This window comes from Centruroides sculpturatus, unplaced genomic scaffold (assembly GCF_000671375.1).
Source record: "Centruroides sculpturatus isolate CEXI.00-Female unplaced genomic scaffold, Cexi_2.0 scaffold2298, whole genome shotgun sequence".
Classification (NCBI taxonomy): Eukaryota; Metazoa; Arthropoda; class Arachnida; order Scorpiones; family Buthidae; genus Centruroides; species Centruroides sculpturatus.
In genome coordinates, this window is record NW_019386387.1 from 18,983 (window position 1) to 38,223 (window position 19,241).

Sequence of the window (19,241 nt, forward strand, 5' to 3'; positions counted from 1 at the left end):
CTAGTTTCAACTTGTCAAAACGTGTACTAACTAAAAACGGGTTTTGACTGCAACATATATAATGTTTAGAATTTTGATCTTTGAAAATGTTTATTGCTAATAATTGATAAACAAGATCATTTGTTAATATTTATTTAATAACCAAGAGCAGCATTTTTACTTTAAAAATCCACAGATTTTTGTTCTCCATTTTTACTATGTTATATTTGTTATGTAAATAAAATCAATATATAATAAAGGAAAAGTTATCGAAGTACTTTTTTCTATTTACTTTCTGATTGAATTCTTAATAAAATATGCTTTTAATATTTAACATATTTCTTATGAATCTGGTTGATTGCGAACAAAAGAATTGACAAAATGGCTGAATTACAAAACTAAAAATATTAATACGAAATTAAAATATTATTACTATTCACTCGAATGTTTTAAATATTTAAATAATTCATTTAATTTTTAAAATAATTTGTATTTTTAAATTAAATTATTTTATTCATATTAAACAAGGTTAGTTGCGTCACAAACTAATGTAACATACATTCGACGAATAAGTCGAATATATGTTCGCTTTAACGGTAGTGTCAGTTGCAGACAACTGACACTACCGTTAAAGCGATTTATTTTGTTTCGCTATAGCTACTTATCAACAATTGATTTCATATTTGGGTGTTTTACAGTAGTTTTTTGTACTCGAAGATGTGTGTACAAGTATATGCATTCGTGGCTTATGTCAGAGATAATGAAATTCCACGCTTTTTACCATACTTTCCATTGCAAATCGGGTCATCAATGGTGAAATTGGTGTTGAAAAAGCGAGTGTTGAGAGATTTTTAAAAACTAAAGCGAAATACATTTTATTGGCAAAATTTTCTTGTATTTCTCAGCTTTGAGTCTATCTTGAAAGTTAAAGTATAAATATACTGTATATTAAGATGTTAGATGCATATAAAAATATGTTAATAAAATAAATTATATTTATAAAAGTATCATTATTGTGGTTCAATTCAATACAATACATTAATGAGAGAGAAATTTTTAGATATATTTTTACTTTCGACTTCGCCCGCGGAGGTTTTGCAAGCAAACCCCATTTATATTCAGTATTTCAACAACCATAGTAATTGTTATATAATACCTACCTCTGAGAATGATGAGAATTGCCGATAATCAAACAAACTATAACAATGTCTGAAATGTTATCAATTTAATACACCAAAGTACTCAATGAAAACTGAACTTAATTGAAAACAAAAAATCGCATCTAAATTATTACAGTAAAAGCCTTCAGGTTAAGCCTTAATCCTCTCCCTCTCCCCCCGCGGGGAAATTTCGAAACATCCCTTCTTAGTGTGCGTTTTCATGACGTACCCTGTGTACCAAATTTCACCTCTTTAGGTGCAGCGGTTGGCTCTGGGTGATGATGAATCGCTGACTCAGTCAGTCAGACAGGACAAGTAATTTTATATATTTAGAATAATGGAAAGTGTGGTATAGAATGGTTTGCTCCTTTTAAAAAAATGAAAGTTATAGTTATCTTGTTTCTTGTAAGAAAGTTAGTTATTTGTAACGTTAAAAAGATTAAATAGTCGAATTCAAATTATTAAAAACTGAAAACGTTTTAAATTTAATTAAGAGATTTAAATTTTATACCGTGGAGATAAGGTAAACGATATATATATTTTTTTTTTAACGAAAATTCTTATCAGACTTCACGAGATGATGCCATTTGCGTATTTCCTCCATTTACTTCCTCCCTTTACATCTATATATCCGGTTTTAGCATGCATTTTATTCCTCGTTGCACCTTCTTTTCCGCAGGAAAATGACATCTTTCAAAGAATTTTTAGAATTATTCAGAACATTGAAAGGTTTAATTAAATATTTCTGATTTTAGTAACAATCTGCCTATGAGAATGGCAAATTTCTTCAATTTTGCGATACTTATGATCTGTTTTCAAGTTTCTGTTTCACGTAAGTATTATATAACATATAATTATCTGCTATTCTATTCAGTTTTATAATTGTTTTTATTTTATTTTCTCTTTTGTATAATTATAATATTGCTTTTTATGTTATCAATGTAATTGTGAAATGCATTTAATAGATATTAAATGAGACTAGAAATTGAATTTGAATGACGTTATTTTAAATAAACAAAATTATGCAATTATTTATTTAATTATAATCATTTGAACAAGTAACATATTAGTATAATTTTTTCTGAGAATTAAATCAAGATTACGCGATGATTATAAACATGATTTCCAACGAAAAGAAACTTTCAATATTAAAAGATTGAACTTATTTATACAAATAATGGAATATTTTACATCTATATTTTTGTTCTAAATCAATATTTTGTTTTTAAAATTCGATCCAATTTTAATTAATAGTCTCTGGATATTAAACAAAAGAAATTCACGTGTTTATAAATGCTTTTGTATTACGTGATTTATATGTACGTTAAACATAATTTTAAAAGTATTTCAACGTGAAAATCTTCTAAAATATTAATGTATTTTCTTGTTAATTTTTAAGCATTTCTCTAATTTAATATATATAATTAAAAGCCCGTGTCACATCGATGAATCATCACAACCATCACTAAACAAATTCATTGAAATGACATCACTTTTAGTCTCTAAATACAGACAAATCCCTTAATGTTTCCAGGAAAAACACCGCGATAATCGAGAAGAATAACATATGGGAAATAGGAGATTTATTCCAAGAATTTTCTAAAATTATAATTAAAATATTATATATTAAAACTTACACTAATTATTTATATATGCGTGTAGTTTAATACACGCATAAATAAATAACTAGTGTAATTTTTAATATTCAATGTATTAAGGAAAAAGGTAATAAATTAAATGCAGCTTTAAGTTTTAAAACATTATTATTATTAAACAAAATACATAAGAGTTATTTTTCAGAAAAAGAATGTAGGAGACTTTTTCCTTTAAAAATTCCTTCTTTTGGTATATGACTCGATTACTGTATTTTCTGTTCCTCGGCGCATTTTTATTGAATGTTCAACATTTCCTTTTGCTTAATAGATCCACGGACACGAAACATTTCATAAAGTTCTTTTAATGTGAATTTCTTCTTTGCTATCAAAATGCATTGTACTGTAAAATAAAAACAAAAAACCTAGAATCCAACACATTTCGATGTAAAAAAGACTGAATGAAAACTTTCATTTGATGCAGAAAGCCGCAATAACTCGATTTTTGAAGCAATAATCGGAATTATAGTATTAAATCAGTAACTGCAATAACCGAATTTACCTATAAGCTAAATGTATATATTTCAAGAAAGATTGATTTTAGTACTCTGCAAGAGTTTCGGGATTAGGCATATACATTTTTTTTTTCTCAATTTCTTCTAGAATCGAATTGCAAATCTAAATTATTTTGATTTTCTTGTGAAATATTGAGTTCAATTTAATTGGAGTATTTAATTCTTGAAATAGTTTAATTAATATTCTAAACTACTATTATTAACTTAATATAACAATCATAAAAATATAAAAATTCCCTTTCTGAGTCATGAGGAAAGCTGAAAAAACTTTTATCAGAATTTTTCCGTTTACAATTATTGCAGTTAGCCAGAAAATTTACTGCGAAATAATTTAATCGATATTTTCTTGTATTTTGTCTCGCTGATGTGCTTTGTTTTTCAATTTCTGCCGTTCTTTCAGTTCTTGTGTTTTTGTTTTTTAATGTCGTGTTAGTCATTGTAAAATTTGTCGGTGTAATTCCTCTATTGTCTCTGATAAATCTAATTTACGCTTTTGTAAATGCGTGCTTAATTTGTGAATGAAAATAATATTTTTTTTTTGTCATTTACCAAAGTGGCCGCTGGAGCCGAGTGGTTGGGTCTCTAACCTCACACCACTAAGGTCTCGGTTCGAGTGGGTGGATGGCTCGCCAATGCTCCTGGTCTGGGGCCCCGCTGTAGGATGTGGGCCACGATTATCGTTATATAAATAGTGGATGCGTTATTTTAAAAAAATGAAAAAGTCTGTGGTTCAGGGAGATAATGGAAAGCTATTGTTTTTTATTTATAGATTGTTTTTTATTCTGATGTTTCCAAAATCAATTGCAATCGTTATGATTAATATAGGTGATTTACATAAACGATTACATCATTACAGGATTTCCAGTTTTAAATAAATTCTTTGTTTTCTTTTCCGTTCGATCTTTATTTGCTTTCGTTTTTAACATTTTATAACAAAACGATATATATATTTTCACCTATATTTGTTTATTTTCTAATAAATTTTTATATTTTGCTACCAATTATAACAATACTTCTTTCTCGAAGTTAGTATAGTATATTTTATCGCGAAAATTCATTATCTACTAAATTTTGAAATCATTTGAGTAGTTTGAGCGTGACAAATCGAACAGCAGCACGTCATGGCGCATTCAAACAAATTGAAGGAACTTGTAGTATGTATTTTCACTTTAATTCGAGAATTGGATAATCCACTTCGTAATCGGATGTAGGATTGGATTGATAAATACGAAAAGTGAAGTAACATAATCTAGAAAAGTGATGAGCAACGTTTCCTGGCTAAAAGCTGCAAGCTTACTTGCAGCACTCAGCCAGATTTTCGACTGGCTGCATGCATGTTTTCTGATAGAATTGCAGGCTTTAATAGGCTTATTAACTAAATAAAAATTATTACAAATAAGTAAAATAAATAATTTTTTATGTTTACTCGCAAAATTATTTTATTTTGTAATATTTTGAAATAAATTATTTGTATTTAAGATAATTAAAATTCAAATAAACAATTACTCACGATATATTATAAATATTATACTCACGGTAGCCAAACTGCGGCTCTTCTAAATCCTTACTGCGATCCATGTACTTATTCAATTTTTTTTCCATAAACTTGGCACATGCTATTTACATATATGTAATATTTTTGTACGTTTTTTGGCTATTTCAAGCAAATTTTGTTATTATTACGGAGTATAAGCATATCTGGCGACTCTCTCTTCTCTTTTAATCTTGAACAATCAACAGAAACCTAAGGCTCTGTTCGTAAAAATGAAAAAAGTTAATTAGTATTTTTACTTTCCAATTCAGAAACCAAAACTTTGATTTACAAAGCTTTCTTATTATTAAAATCAATTTAATTAAATTCACAAATCTCTTAAAAGGAGTTATAATTTAAGACATATTTTTCCCCTGTAATATGCATTTCGAAGAGGATGTTTCTCATAATTGATCGTATATTTAGCGCTGTTAATTACACGATAAAGTTACAATCTGAAACCACCAAAACTTAAGTTAAAACTATACTTACGCTTTAAGGATAATATATAATCTACTTGTAATGTGGATCGCTCCGGTAAAATTTAGATGTTTACATATTAGCCGTAAGAAGTCCTTAGAATTATGCATTAAATCTATAATAATTTTCAAGTTGAGATGGTAAGTAAATGAAAATATTAAAATTTATTTTCTTATCTGAATATCGTCCTGGATATATAACAATTTTGAGCTTACACTTTGAACTTTTTGAGAGAAAATTAAAAAATAAATTAATTGGCTTAATATAAAATTTTGATAAATTTTATTATTAAATTTAATAAAATTAATCTGTATCATTATAACAAATAGCATACAATTTAGGTAATAAAATTTGCAAATTATTATTATTATTTTTTTTTAATAGAAATAGATGTTGGGAATATTGATTGTAAGAAACACCTTCATTCATTCAAGGATTGGTGCAAAAAAATAGGCTGCAGGTAGGATTATTTTAGATTATATTAAAGATTCATATTATTAATTTAAATTTAAAATGATTATAGAAATTGAAATTATTTTTCAAATAAAATTATATTTATAACATAGTGATAATAAATATATTTTTAATGATAAATCTATTATTCACAGACATACAAATAATTGAAAATACAGTAGAGCGTCGTTTATCCGAAACGTCGGTTATCCGAAAGAATTCCAGACGGCCTAAAGTATAATTTTTATTTGTTTTTATATTTTTCAATATATTTATTTCGTTTGTAAAACATAAAGAAGTCATTTTTAACGATACAATAGCCACGATTATTATTTTAAAAAGTTTACGTTAGGCTTAACATCGACGAAAATTCAACGCGAAGCGACACGCAACGGAGAAAAATTTCAACATGGGATAGGTTAATAAATTTTTTCGTACATGATCGGTTATCTGAAACATAAGTTATCCGAACAACCCCAGTCCCCAATTGATTCGGATAAACGACGCTCTACTGTAAATTAAAACTGGAAAAACATATACACGTATACCTCGACTTAAAACTCCTCGGATATTACGACTTCGTCTCCTGAAATGTTTACAGTAGCCATATTGGCAAACGCAAGGTGCATGGGATTGAAACAAAACAAAATCAACTATGCTGTCAGAACACAACCGTACAATGTTTTTGGCATTCATTGGCAATGTATTCGTAGTTTAATCCACAGTGCATAAATATTTGTGAGGCATAAACGTCCTTCATGCTTCGTGCCTTTGGCACTTGCCATATTGCCAATGCATCGCTAATGACTGTACGCATAACTACATATTTTCTATTATACACTTCATCCGTTTATTAAATGTGTTTATTAAACGTAATATACATTTTGTTTTTGTCATTAGTGATGTTGATTACTATTCTATTCTCTCTATTTAAATAGAAGATCAGGCTATGTTGATTACTGTTTACAGCCGTCTTAGCATAAAAATGTCTCACTACTTTTGTAGCAATTACACGACCTCTCACCTTTTCCCTTCCGTTTGCTTTTACTCTGGAGGAGCTTCAAAGTAGAAGCGAACTGAACTTGAAATTAAATGAACTTGCGATCGGAATATTAGAATGGAGGTCCGTTGTAAGTCGAGTTATAGCTATAGTTAGACTTTATAATCATTTTATACTTTGAAGTCAGCATAATAAAGAAGCAATTAGTGTGTGTAACTAAATAATAATGTAAATAAATAAAAAAAAAAAAATATATATATTAACATTTTATTATAAAATACCATATATTTTTAGAGGACGTTGCACAAGCTCCTGTATAGACGATGAAAAGCAAATCTGGGGAACGGAAACATATACTTATGTAATTTAGTAGTTTTTGTTACCTTGAATTATTTACTATTTTTTTTATTTATTTTTCATTTATTTAAAGGATTCTCCAATCTGCAGATCGGCACTTCACGATTTACGCATTTCGTCTTGGAATAATTCACTTCGCACTGTCGAATTTCAGTATTTAGGTGATGTAAAAGTATACGTTGGATCTCTAAGACAGAATATTGAAACAACAGAGTAAGTTCTCATTTATTTTATAAACTTGTCTGTTAAGAAATAATTGCATGTAAAATACGCAAAAAAGTTGTTTGCTCCTGTATTACGAAGTAAAAAATAGATTTACTGTAATATTTTTGCACAATAACAATAACTTTGCATAAACATGAAATCTGTTTTGAATAATATAACTTACAGAATTACGCATTAGTAGGCTATACTACGGCAGGACTATAGTTTTATTTTCAAATATTACTGCATTAATTGTATATCTGGTTTTTCTGAAATATTTTTCTTCGTGTGAATTCATTTCAGTATCCAGATTAATCTTTATTTATTTTTTTACTTTTTTCGACTGCATAGGGCTTTTTTTCAAAAAAACCTTTCCCGTCCTTTAGGCATCAAAAGGGTCTGTTTTAGCAATTCCATTATTGGTTCGTGTACGCTCACAATGGGGCAGACGATGGTGAGAGACATGGCTCAATATATCAGAAACCCCAAAAAATTCGAGAACAAGTTACAACACCTCGTTTGTGTTTAGTCAGACATATTACACCAGCGGCACTGATACAAAATATACAACAATGTCGACAAAGTACAAATTGTCGAATGGTTATCGAATTTTACGAAAATACAAAATGTTAAGTAAGCCAGCATTTTCGATAATTCGGCACCAATTTCGTCTCCCAGGATCCGGATTAACAAATTTGTACTGTAAATTTAAAGCCTCTTAAGCTAGCGATTTGTAAAATGATTACATTTTTAAAGCAATTTCTTATCCTTTATCAATAAATATGTTAGCAGATCTACTTCGTTTCAATACTTCGTAGTTTAAAATTATCAACAAATTCAAACCTATTGATAATTATCACAAGTTAACCAAAATCTTAAATCCTGTTAAGTTTTCTTTTTCATTTTTTTGATTGTTTCTGTCTTCTGAGCACTAAGAAGATCTTTCTTTATACCAATTATTGCTTTGGCTAAGCCCATGATAGAAAACCGGCTGATGAAGGACGGAGCCATACATATCTGGGATTTAAATAAAAAATTACAGTGGTTTTTTGCCACTAAATTCGATTTTGGATCCCCAAAATGGTAGTCTGACACCTAATTTAGAAGTTGGCTTAATCTGATGGTACCTTCAATATGAATCCCGTGATAATAATCACATTTTTCTTTATATTTTATTTCTCATTTATTTGTAATAAGCACTTTCAAAGTTTAAATATTTCGATAAATATTTTTAAAAAATAAGTGTTTCGATTATAATAACATTAATAAATCATATTTATTCTAGTTATGGAGGTCTTTATACTCCTTCAAATGGTTGCTATGTTTTTAAAAGTTCAAGGATAACAGGTAAATGAATATTTTAATTAAAAATAAACTTATGTATAAATTATTCAATAAATATTTTAATTATTACAAATATATACATAATTTACAAAATTTTGTACGGCTCCCAAACTTGCTCCTTGTAACGGCTCCCAGTGAATATGAAAAACACGTCATCGACAGTTTTAATGCGACTTGCTTTTGCTTGTGCTCTATTGCCAGACAGGAATTGGCCAATTTTTTGGCATTTGACAATATTCTCCGTGTCAGAGGAAACTGTAGACTGACAGCTATGGCTGAAGAAGACTGTCTTGTTTTGTAATACTGTATCAGAATTTGCTTGTTTTTTTTAAAATCAGGCAACAATACTCTGCTCTATCAGTCAAGCTTGTTATCACTTTGATTGATAACTGATTTTCCATTTTTATGATAGAAATGAATCTTGTTTTTTTCCCTTACTTAGTTTCTTTTTTGGAAACATTTTATCTTAACTTATAAACAAAAACTTTTCCTAATACTTTAGTTGATTTTACTTAATTAGGACTAATTCTATTGTGGCGTAGTAAACAATAGTATTGTGTTTTATTCCAAAGACACATGGCAAGTTTTCCATCAAATTCCTTTATTAGTTGAGTCGAATAAAGAATAAAACACAATACTAGTGTTTACTATGCCACAATTATAAAACAGGACACGGTTTCAAAAAACAAATCTTCTAATTCTATCTTATTGCTGCAGATGTCTTACAAAATGCGCAACAGACTGTACTGTACATATTAACGCTAACAAATAATGATGATAATGATAACGATAACAAAAATGATGTTTACCTGTATAATAAGCTGTATTTAGCACACTGAGTGATTGATTTATCAAAATAAAATGCTTGAGTAGAAGCAGAATTCCTACAGGAAGATAAAATGGTGCATTCGAAAAGGGACATCGAGCTTATAATCAGAAAATATGAAATCTCAAAAATCAATATTTCATGTTCTGTGATACATAAAAGTTTGACCCTCGATGTCTCAAAATATGGTATTTTTGCGATGTAAGTGGAATTAATCGATTTTTATATATCATTTATTTATCGAAAAAATATTTAAAATAATATTTAGATAATTCGTTTTAATAAGAAAATATACAATTTTTTTCGCTCTGTATTTGAATAAAGTCATCTTCAACTTATTGAACCTGAAATTTCTTTGTGCGTGTTTATTGTTCTTTATATTCATAATCTATTTACTCAAGTAAATTTACTTTTAGGTTTTTGTTAACTAATTTCTGTCTGCTATTAATAAACCTTGCATAATTTAATGTTTTTGGCACAATAAGTTTGACAAATTTGGCACAACTATTAACATATTACATCGAGGTAAACCGAGATGTTAATAGGCATAAATGAAAAGTCTTTCAAACGCTTTATAAGTTATATAAAATGATTCTGCACTAGTTTGCACAAATGTTTTATGCAAGATAAGATCTGAGAACCATATTTTAATGTAATTTAAACAGGATTAATTAAAACCGCTTTAATGATGCATACTGTAAACATTTTATAATAAATATTAAATATTAAAGCAGTTTATATACAGGATTTTTGATTTCATCTAACAATAAAATATTTAAATCTCTATTAGTAACCCGATACTGTATTTTCCAATTTCATTAAAACTGTTGTTTCAGAAAATGCAACACAGTATATGCAGCAAATAGCATTATTACTAAGTCGACATAGACATGAGTTGCGGAATGATATACTTTAACCTTATGAATCATGGACATTATTCCCTTTGCCGGTTGTTATGTATAGATACGTCTATATATGACAACAGATTGAATTGGAATCCTGTCAAAGTTGAACCTCAATAGTTTTTTCAAATCTCGACGTTATAAGGCCCCTTGAACTCAGAAATGTCAGAAAAATAAACGGGAAGAAATTCCGTGGATATGTATTCATGTATGTGTTTATTTGTCTGTATGTTAGCATCTATTATCGTTTAATATGTCAGGATGGGATAAATATTTAGAAACGAACTTTGTCATGTAAGCTTGTGTATAAGTAGCATTAATGCTATTAAATTTTGGTATTTAAAGGTCGAGGGGGGACGAAGACGTACAAGGTAGTCACTTGCCATATCTCAAGTGGGGTTAGACTTAATATAGATTTTACTCATTATTAACCTTTACATTTTTTGTTTTTTATAAAACTCATCACTGTCGAAATTAAGATTTTATTTTTGTTATTATATAATAATTAATAATATAAAAAATTTTTGTAATAAAATATAACAGATGGCGCCACACACAATTTTATTTATTAAGATTAATAATGCAAAAGTTATTTTTTAAATAAAATCTTATAACAACCGTTATAGCTACGCAACTCGTTGTTGGAATGTTTTTATGAAAAATAATCACACATAAAATTTTAATTGTGAGTGATTAGTAAACGAAATTACTGATACATTACACAGTAAATGGAAACGAAGTCATTACTTAGTGGCTTCAAATGGAAAAACGGCTTTCTACTTTTATTCAGGTTTTTTTTTTCTTTCTATAAGTCTGTAAAATTTGGCCAAACATTTTATAAATGTTGAAAATGAAATGTTCTGACACACTCTTTAAATAGAAAATATTTAGTGGGTGTTTAAAAACGTACTAAAAATACAATTTCTTTTTTTGTTTTTTAGAAGAAATATTAGACATTATTTCACTTCATCATAATTATTTCGTGAATAATGGTGACACACATACATTGGAATGCCGAATATCTTCAAACGATTCCGGGAGGAAAATATATTTCAGTAAATTCCGAGACAGCAAAGAGTTTGAAGAATCTGCAAAACGCAGAGGTAATAAAATAATAATTTAATTCCAAGTAAACGTTTTTATTTTAGAAATTATACTGCTTATTATAACATATTTATTGCTTTGTATTTGTGAACAATTACAGAAATTAAAACTTATTTTCTTCTAGATGCGATAATAAATTTTAAATTATTTTATAAAAAAACTGAAATCATCTCTTCGCTAAACTGGTATATTTAAGGCTAAACATTTTCAAAAATTGTTCAGCACATCTTTTAAAATGTATTGAACACCTTTTCTCCCAAGGTTCTCATTCCCACAATTTTAGTAGATAAAAAAATACTTATTTGTATACCCCGTGTTTGTAGATAATAACTGCTGTTGACCACCAGCTCTAGTGCTTTACAGACCTTTCGAATCTTATGTTTTCCATTTTGCATCTAAGACATGTGGATGATACCTTGTTAGCGTGGGATAATTCAAAACATAAACTACAATATTTCGTAGAATCTTTAAGCCATTTTCAACTATAAAATTTTCAATTGACGAAGAAGAAGACGATTCTTCCATCTCAATTTTAGATCCTTATAGAGTCAACCCCCTATAACACTGTTGATTTTTCCGTTTTATATGAATTCCATATTGTACGAGTCACTTAGATTTTACAAATACGTGAGCCGTTAACAGCCCGGCACACGTATTTCTAAAATCTAAGTGACTCGCACAACATAGAATTCATATAAAACGGAAAAATCAACAGTGTTATATGGGGGTCGACTGTTATTAAAATATTGTCAAGTTTGAGTGAAGAGACGAGGTGACTTTGAAAATTAAGTTTACATATTTATATATAGCAGATATCAGTTTCGGATAGCCACTGTATACGGTCCTGTATTTATCATAATTATAATAAAATTATTTTAATATAAAATTTGATATAAGTTATATTTAAAAAATGAAACTGGTTATCATAATAATCAACATTGAACAAGGAGTTATCAACAGTTGTTCTACTCTTGTTCTTTATAAATTTCTTTTGTATTCTCAACATCGTATATACGTTTTTTTTATCATTTGTAGTTTTACATAAATTTTTAATATTTGAAATTGATATAAAAACATTTTTTCTACAACAAAAGAAAATTCTCTTTATTCTAATTAACTTTATATATACAGTATATAAAGTTAATATATAAAAATGATTTATAATTTTAGGATCGTATATATCTTATAATCATTCCTGGACTGAAACGGGTGGCTTTTGGTGTAAACCTGAACGAAGTATGCTTTCGGGTGTACTTTCGCACTCGATGAGAAAATATCGTGAGTACTTCATCGTTATTATAACATGCGAGGGTAGTTCGGAGGGTAGTATCCGTTTTAGAATTAAAACGAATTGATAAAGATTTACGAAAACACTTCTATATTTTACATTTACATACCATAAGCTACTTTTCCACGTAATCACCTTGAATATCCACGTGCAGATTTTTGTATTGCAATGTACAGTACATCGCCGCCAGGGCATTCAGAAATGCATAGTGACTGCTTCCTGAAACTATTCCTTACTCACAAAGTCTTTTCCTTCGAAAATATTTTTTAGTTTTGCGAGAAGATAAATGGCTGTATAGAACGAGTCCGGGCTATAGGATGGATGATCTAAAATTTTTCATTTAAAACTTTCGAGTTATTTTGCTTTCTCGACGACACGAGGTCGCGCATTATAATGTAAGGAGTTGACACTATAAGACAATAAGCCTCTTCTGCGATTCTGTATTAAGCTTCAATGTAACTAGACATACATCAGTATTTATCATGTCTTCTTGGGACATGAAGTCGACAAGAAGTGGATCTTTTTCTCGTGCATTACGTTGAAAAGTAACCTATGGTATCCAAATTTTTTCACATATCTTTATTGGTTACTTTTTGATTTTAAAACGGGTATTACTTTTTGAACGACCTTCGATATATTTATTTGTTTGTTTGTTTTCTTAAATTTATTTGTCAAAATAATTGCGTTTGTAGCTGAATTTCTGCCAACTTCGTTTACGATAACAAAGAGCATCAAAGATAAAATTGAAATAAAAATGAATTCAAGCACACGTTCTAGAAATTGGAGAAAGAACGAAAAGGAGTTTACTGGATATTTGAATAGATTTTTTGGTAGCGATAAGGCCGATTTGTATTTAAAATTCAATTCCTTGCAAATTGGAGATGGAGGTCTTTACAGTCTTGGTAATTACAATTTCGAAAATCGGGGAATTACAAGACTAATAGTTCGAGGTAAGTTTAAAGATTCTTAATACAGTATAACCATTTATTTTTTCATTTTGTCATTTTTTTCGTCTTGTGAACAACGAAAATGTTGGTTTTTGGTTTGTATTGATGGAATACGGCAAGGCAGTACACGAGTAATCTACCAAGAAGAGATGTCTCTAGAGAGACAAAGGACTTTCTATGAAAAAACTGATCACTATTTACGTTTTAGACACGTCAATAAAACCCAGAAAACTTATGATCTTCTTTTTGGGGAATCACGAATTTACGACAAACTACAGCGTTCAGTGGTTTTTATCCATTCAGTCACTGGTGGATAAGGCCTTTTTTAATCATACCCATAGTAGGTTCGGTCAGACCCGTACTGAGATGACTAAATGATAGCTGCGGACAGGCCACAGGGCAGTTTTGACAAATGCCATAAGAACCGATGCTACAATTGACCAGTTCAGTTAGAAATTGTATACGTAAAAGTGCAGTTGGTTGAAATTGCCAAGTATTATCTATATTTAAATGAAAATACTTATTTATTCAAATGCAATTAATTATACAAATAGTTTTCAGTTCGTTTATTTTACCACCTTCGTTCATCTAAGTTTTTGAATATTAATATTTGACACTAGTAAAGTGGTCTGGTGATCTTGATGTTGCCAAGCTCAAAATCATGTTACAGTCTGCCGCTACTAGGTTATAAGAGTTGAGGACCCCTAATTAGGAAAGATCGTTCTTGAAAAATACCCGGAATTGTTCGACCGAATTCGAGCTAGGATCTCCCATAGAGAGGTAGTTTGATATCTTAACCGTCTTGATGCTTTTTGTCGACCATTCGGCCATCGACAAAAAGCAGTTACTATATTAGTAAAAATCTAACAAGAGCTTCTTTGTATTAGTATGAAAGTTTTAGAAATTATCAGCACAATTTATATCATTAACTGCAACGTGCAGTAGCAAGAACAACTAAAACGGCATAATTTGGCATTATAATAGAAACTGTAATAATTTTATCTCAACTAATTTTATACTACAGCTACTATAAAATTTTAGTTTATTTTAAAATACAAACTCCAATTTTTTAAGAATATTCGAACCAAAATGCCAAATTGAAAGTTCACCGAAGAATCTTCCAAATATTTTAAACGGATTGCAAATATGAAAAATTATGGTATCCGTTTCAAACTTTCTGTTTTAGAAGTACTCCACAAAAACAAAATTTACCCAAGTTACGGTACGCTGCATGTCATAGGAGCCATAAATTCCCAATTTTTCGACTGTGACTTAATAAATCGGGTGTAACAATTACAGCGTTAGGTACTTTATAAACCTGGGTCAAACCGGGTGTAATAAGCTAGTATTCCATAAATGTAAAATGTACGCTTCTTTTTATCATTTATAAGTCAAATATGTTTGCAGGCCGGGTTTGGTCCGGCAGCCGTAGTTTGGGCCTTTTAGCAATCAAAAAGTTTACAATTGCATTCGAATACTCTCATATCTAGTTGGAATGACAATGGATTAATTTGGGTGAAACCAGAAATGTAAAAGTAATTTTACTATAAATAATGAACTTAATTGCGGAATAACATTTATCTGATGTAGTTTAAGCATAAAAAAAGAAGAAGAAATACTAAATAAAAAACTTGACAAAACGAAAAAATAACTCTGGTTTATACAGGTTTTACTGTAGGCCTATATCAATTTATTATTTTATCATCTTGTTATGAACTATTTTCTATGAATCATTAAGACAATATTCGAAACTAATAAATTTCAGTTTGTAAAGATGGAATTTATGGTCCTCTTTGTGAACACCAATGTCCCAATTGTCTAAATGGAGGAGTATGTCACGATTTGACTGGCGACTGCATCTGTCCACCAGGATTCAATGGAACTCTTTGTGAAAATGGTAAAATATGCTTTCTTCTTTATGTTTTATAATGTTACAAATTTATATGTATATTATTAGTATAAATATTATTAGTACATACCTGAAAGTTAAATAAGGCAGTATTTATGTAAACAACAAATTGTGATCATTACACTTAATATATTACATTCGCAAGGACGATTATCTCCGCTGTGAGTTAAATTATATAAAATACATATAATGATGAATTACTAAATGTGATATATTAAAGCAACAAGTAAAGAAGCTAATTAGATGTTATGAATCGAGAGAAATCATGTTTGATTGCTACACAATTAGAGTGCGTTCGGTTTTTGAAAATACTACTTATTTTACTAACTTTACCAAGTCTAATTATAAATTTCTCAATATACTTGCAAAACATCTGATTAATTAATTTATTATTAAGCATTGAATATATTTTCAAAAAAATTCGTATTATTTATGTTATGTTAATATTTTGTCTTAAAAATATTACACGTAAATTAAAAGAAATAATTTTATTTTTGATAGCCTGTGAGCCTGGATTCTTCGGAAAAGATTGTAGCCAACAATGCTTTAATGACCAGAACGAGGGAATTAACTGTGCAGAAATCCTCTTCTGCTTACCAGATCCATATGGATGTTCTTGCATCAGCGGTTTCACTTCTGTCTTTTGCAATGAATGTAAAGTTTTCAAAATTTCAAATTGCTATTTAAAGTTACAAAATTATATTGTCTGATGCTTGAAAATATTATCTTTCAGCGTGTGCTACGGGATTCTATGGTGCAGGATGTACTCAGAAATGTTCTAATTGCAAAAATTCAAACGAATGCGAAGCGAAAACCGGCAAGTGTGCAGACGGGTGTGAAGAAGGATGGCATGGAACTCCTTGTGTGTTAAGTGAGTAAGACGTATTGAATATAGATATATATATCGAAAATGCAGTATTACTTTCGTGTGTGTAATAATTTTGTACTGACAAATGTATCAGGATGGAATTAACTTTGTTTTACTATTCTTATTTCTTTCTTAAAATAAGCGCTTTTACATAAAATATGCTTAATATAAATTAAAAGTTCTTAAGTAACACTAATATTAGGACTCGTCAATGTGATGATATGTCTTACAAGCAATTTTGATCTCATGAATAGATGGTCGGCTCCTAAAGTTTCTTTGCTTACCTAAATGTTCTCTGTCGTGAATATCAAAATTATACTGTAGGAAAGCCTACAGTCTTTGTTCAGTTGTCTTGCGCCTTGTTTCGTGGTTTAGCAGTTTTAAAAATGTAGAAAAAAGTAAAAATCACAATAATGTTTGTTAGTTGTTATTTCTTTATTGATTGATAACCCACGTTTAATTGCATGTCAAATACTGGTAGAAAGATAGTCAGTGTGAATTAACAGCATTCCACGATAGTTTTAACACTTGAATAGGAGCCAGTTTCCCTTTTAAACCTTCCTGGATGATACTTTTCTGGCATACTTGTGATGCTTTGTCAAATTTCCATACAAATAAAAATCTATTCCGAATTGTTAGTGCCATCTTATAGTGGTTTGCTGACTGCTACAATTCTTTTCCTTTGCAGCTTTGGATAAGTCAGTAAATATTAAGGACTAACAGGTTTACCTTTGTTACCAACCTTTAAAAATGCTTAACTGGTAAATATAAAACTAGCACTTCTCGTACGTAACACACAGAATAAAGTTTTATTTAGAGAATATGAATCATATAAGTTTATGAGTACTGGAACTTGTTTAACTTAACTTTACTAACAATCTAACCTAGACCTCTTACGTTAGTACTCTCTGAAATAAAGTGGAAGTATGGCTCATTCGAAGGTGCTCTTACAAAAAATTAATAATGTCTGGCTTCTCAATGCATGATATTCCTGCATCTCAGAATAACAACCACTACCCAAATATATAGAAGCTTGTATTTCGTAAGGTGGGCCCAGTTCATATGACTAAAATTCTTGTATTGAGTCCTTTCATCCACCTATTTCGTTTTGTCGGCTTATTGTGGTAATCCTGTATATCAGCTCTATTTTAATATAGATTTGAAGTATTTTTAAGTTGAAATTAATGAGTTTATTTACAATACTGATGTAGAACGGTCTATTATTTTAGGAAACGTTTTTTATATTATTTACTATGTTAAGTTCAACTACTTATTAAATTCTTTCTACACTTTATTTTCTATTTCGGCATTAATAAATACTTAATCAAGTGTTAATTAATATTTTATGTTTACTGACGTTTTGAATTTTGTTTTCTAATAAAATTAAATGTCGTATTTTTTCATAAATTTATTATTAAAGGTTATCCCGTATTCAAAAATACTCCAACTGTAAAAGCAGTAACATCAAATAGCATTGAATTGACGTTTCAGGAATGGGAACAAGATAAAGATAAAGGAACAGGAACTCCGAATTATTATACAGTTCAATATAAAGTATGTATATTATTCATTTAATAATTTAATTTTATGAATTAAATTATTTATCAAATCAAATTAATTAAAAAAGCTTTCTGAACGCGATTTTTATTTATATCAATTGGAAAGTATATTGCACACTAAATATCAGAAAAACAAGAAAACTTTCTCATTAATGTTAGTATTATAAAATAAATTAAATGAACCAATTAATATTTCTGGAATTTAAAAATGCATATGCTAATATTTTATTTAGAAAATTAATTATTTTTATTTTAATCAAAACGTTAATTAATTACATTTATTCTATAATTTATAAAACACATAAAAATTCATATATATTTAATTCAGCTATTCATTATTGATCATACAAATATACAGTAATAATAAGATTTTTATTTACAAAGCAGTTTTTATTTATATTGTATTAATAAAATAATTAAAATAATACTTTCGTTTTTTATTGCTTTTGTATAATTGCATTACATTCTGAATAAAAGTCTAATCTATAATAAACACTAAAATAACATAAATAATTTTGAATTTAATTAAATAAATAATCATACTACGTTAAGAATTCTAGCATACTAAACATGTAAATCTTATAAATATTTCAGAAGCACATTACATTGCGCTGCAATAGCTCATTAAACCAAACCAAACTTTCCCTCTTTCTACAGAAAATGTGTATTTGCAGTATTGAAAGCTAATATACAAAGCGTTTTATTTTATTATAGAAAAATGGTTTGGAGAATTCTGAGTGGGAGGACGGCGAAGAAATAAAGGCAAACAGTAGTTCTAATAACAGTTATATCGTAAGTTTGACAAATCTTCAGTCCGATAAAACTTATATCATAAGAATTATCATTAAAGACATAAGTGGACACGCGCAAATGAACGATGCACCTATTTTGAAAGCATCAACACTCTGTGGAAGTAAGTATTTATAATCAAATTCGTAATTATACAAAGCTTAATCTTATTAGAATTATTATCAGATATCACCTTTTATTTTTAATGAAATAAACTTTTATTTCTGTGCTTATTTTCTGTACTTATTTCTGTGTCTTATTCGTTATTTTCTACAAGAAAATTCTTGCAAAAACAACGGATAGGATCAACTTTGAATTGCGTAATAACACATCAAAATATTCAACAAAAATACTTATTTAAATATAGCATTTCA

General features: G+C 28.8%; 1 protein-coding gene across 1 annotated transcript in view; it reads left to right on the forward strand.

Annotated features, from left to right (window-relative positions):
- The first annotated feature begins 1,767 nt into the window (after nt 1-1,767).
- LOC111614778 (phosphatidylinositol phosphatase PTPRQ-like) overlaps nt 1,768-19,241 on the forward strand; it is a 30,109-nt gene continuing 12,635 nt past the window's right edge. Inside the window, exons 1-13 of the mRNA XM_023356143.1 lie at nt 1,768-1,971; nt 5,702-5,777; nt 7,065-7,131; nt 7,201-7,340; nt 8,617-8,678; nt 11,345-11,506; nt 12,678-12,785; nt 13,488-13,745; nt 15,508-15,639; nt 16,153-16,305; nt 16,385-16,522; nt 17,940-18,073; nt 18,793-18,991. Coding sequence (XP_023211911.1) covers nt 1,908-1,971; nt 5,702-5,777; nt 7,065-7,131; nt 7,201-7,340; nt 8,617-8,678; nt 11,345-11,506; nt 12,678-12,785; nt 13,488-13,745; nt 15,508-15,639; nt 16,153-16,305; nt 16,385-16,522; nt 17,940-18,073; nt 18,793-18,991 — 1,693 coding nt within the window. The 5' untranslated portion in view covers nt 1,768-1,907. The remainder of the gene's footprint in view (nt 1,972-5,701; nt 5,778-7,064; nt 7,132-7,200; nt 7,341-8,616; nt 8,679-11,344; nt 11,507-12,677; nt 12,786-13,487; nt 13,746-15,507; nt 15,640-16,152; nt 16,306-16,384; nt 16,523-17,939; nt 18,074-18,792; nt 18,992-19,241) is intronic.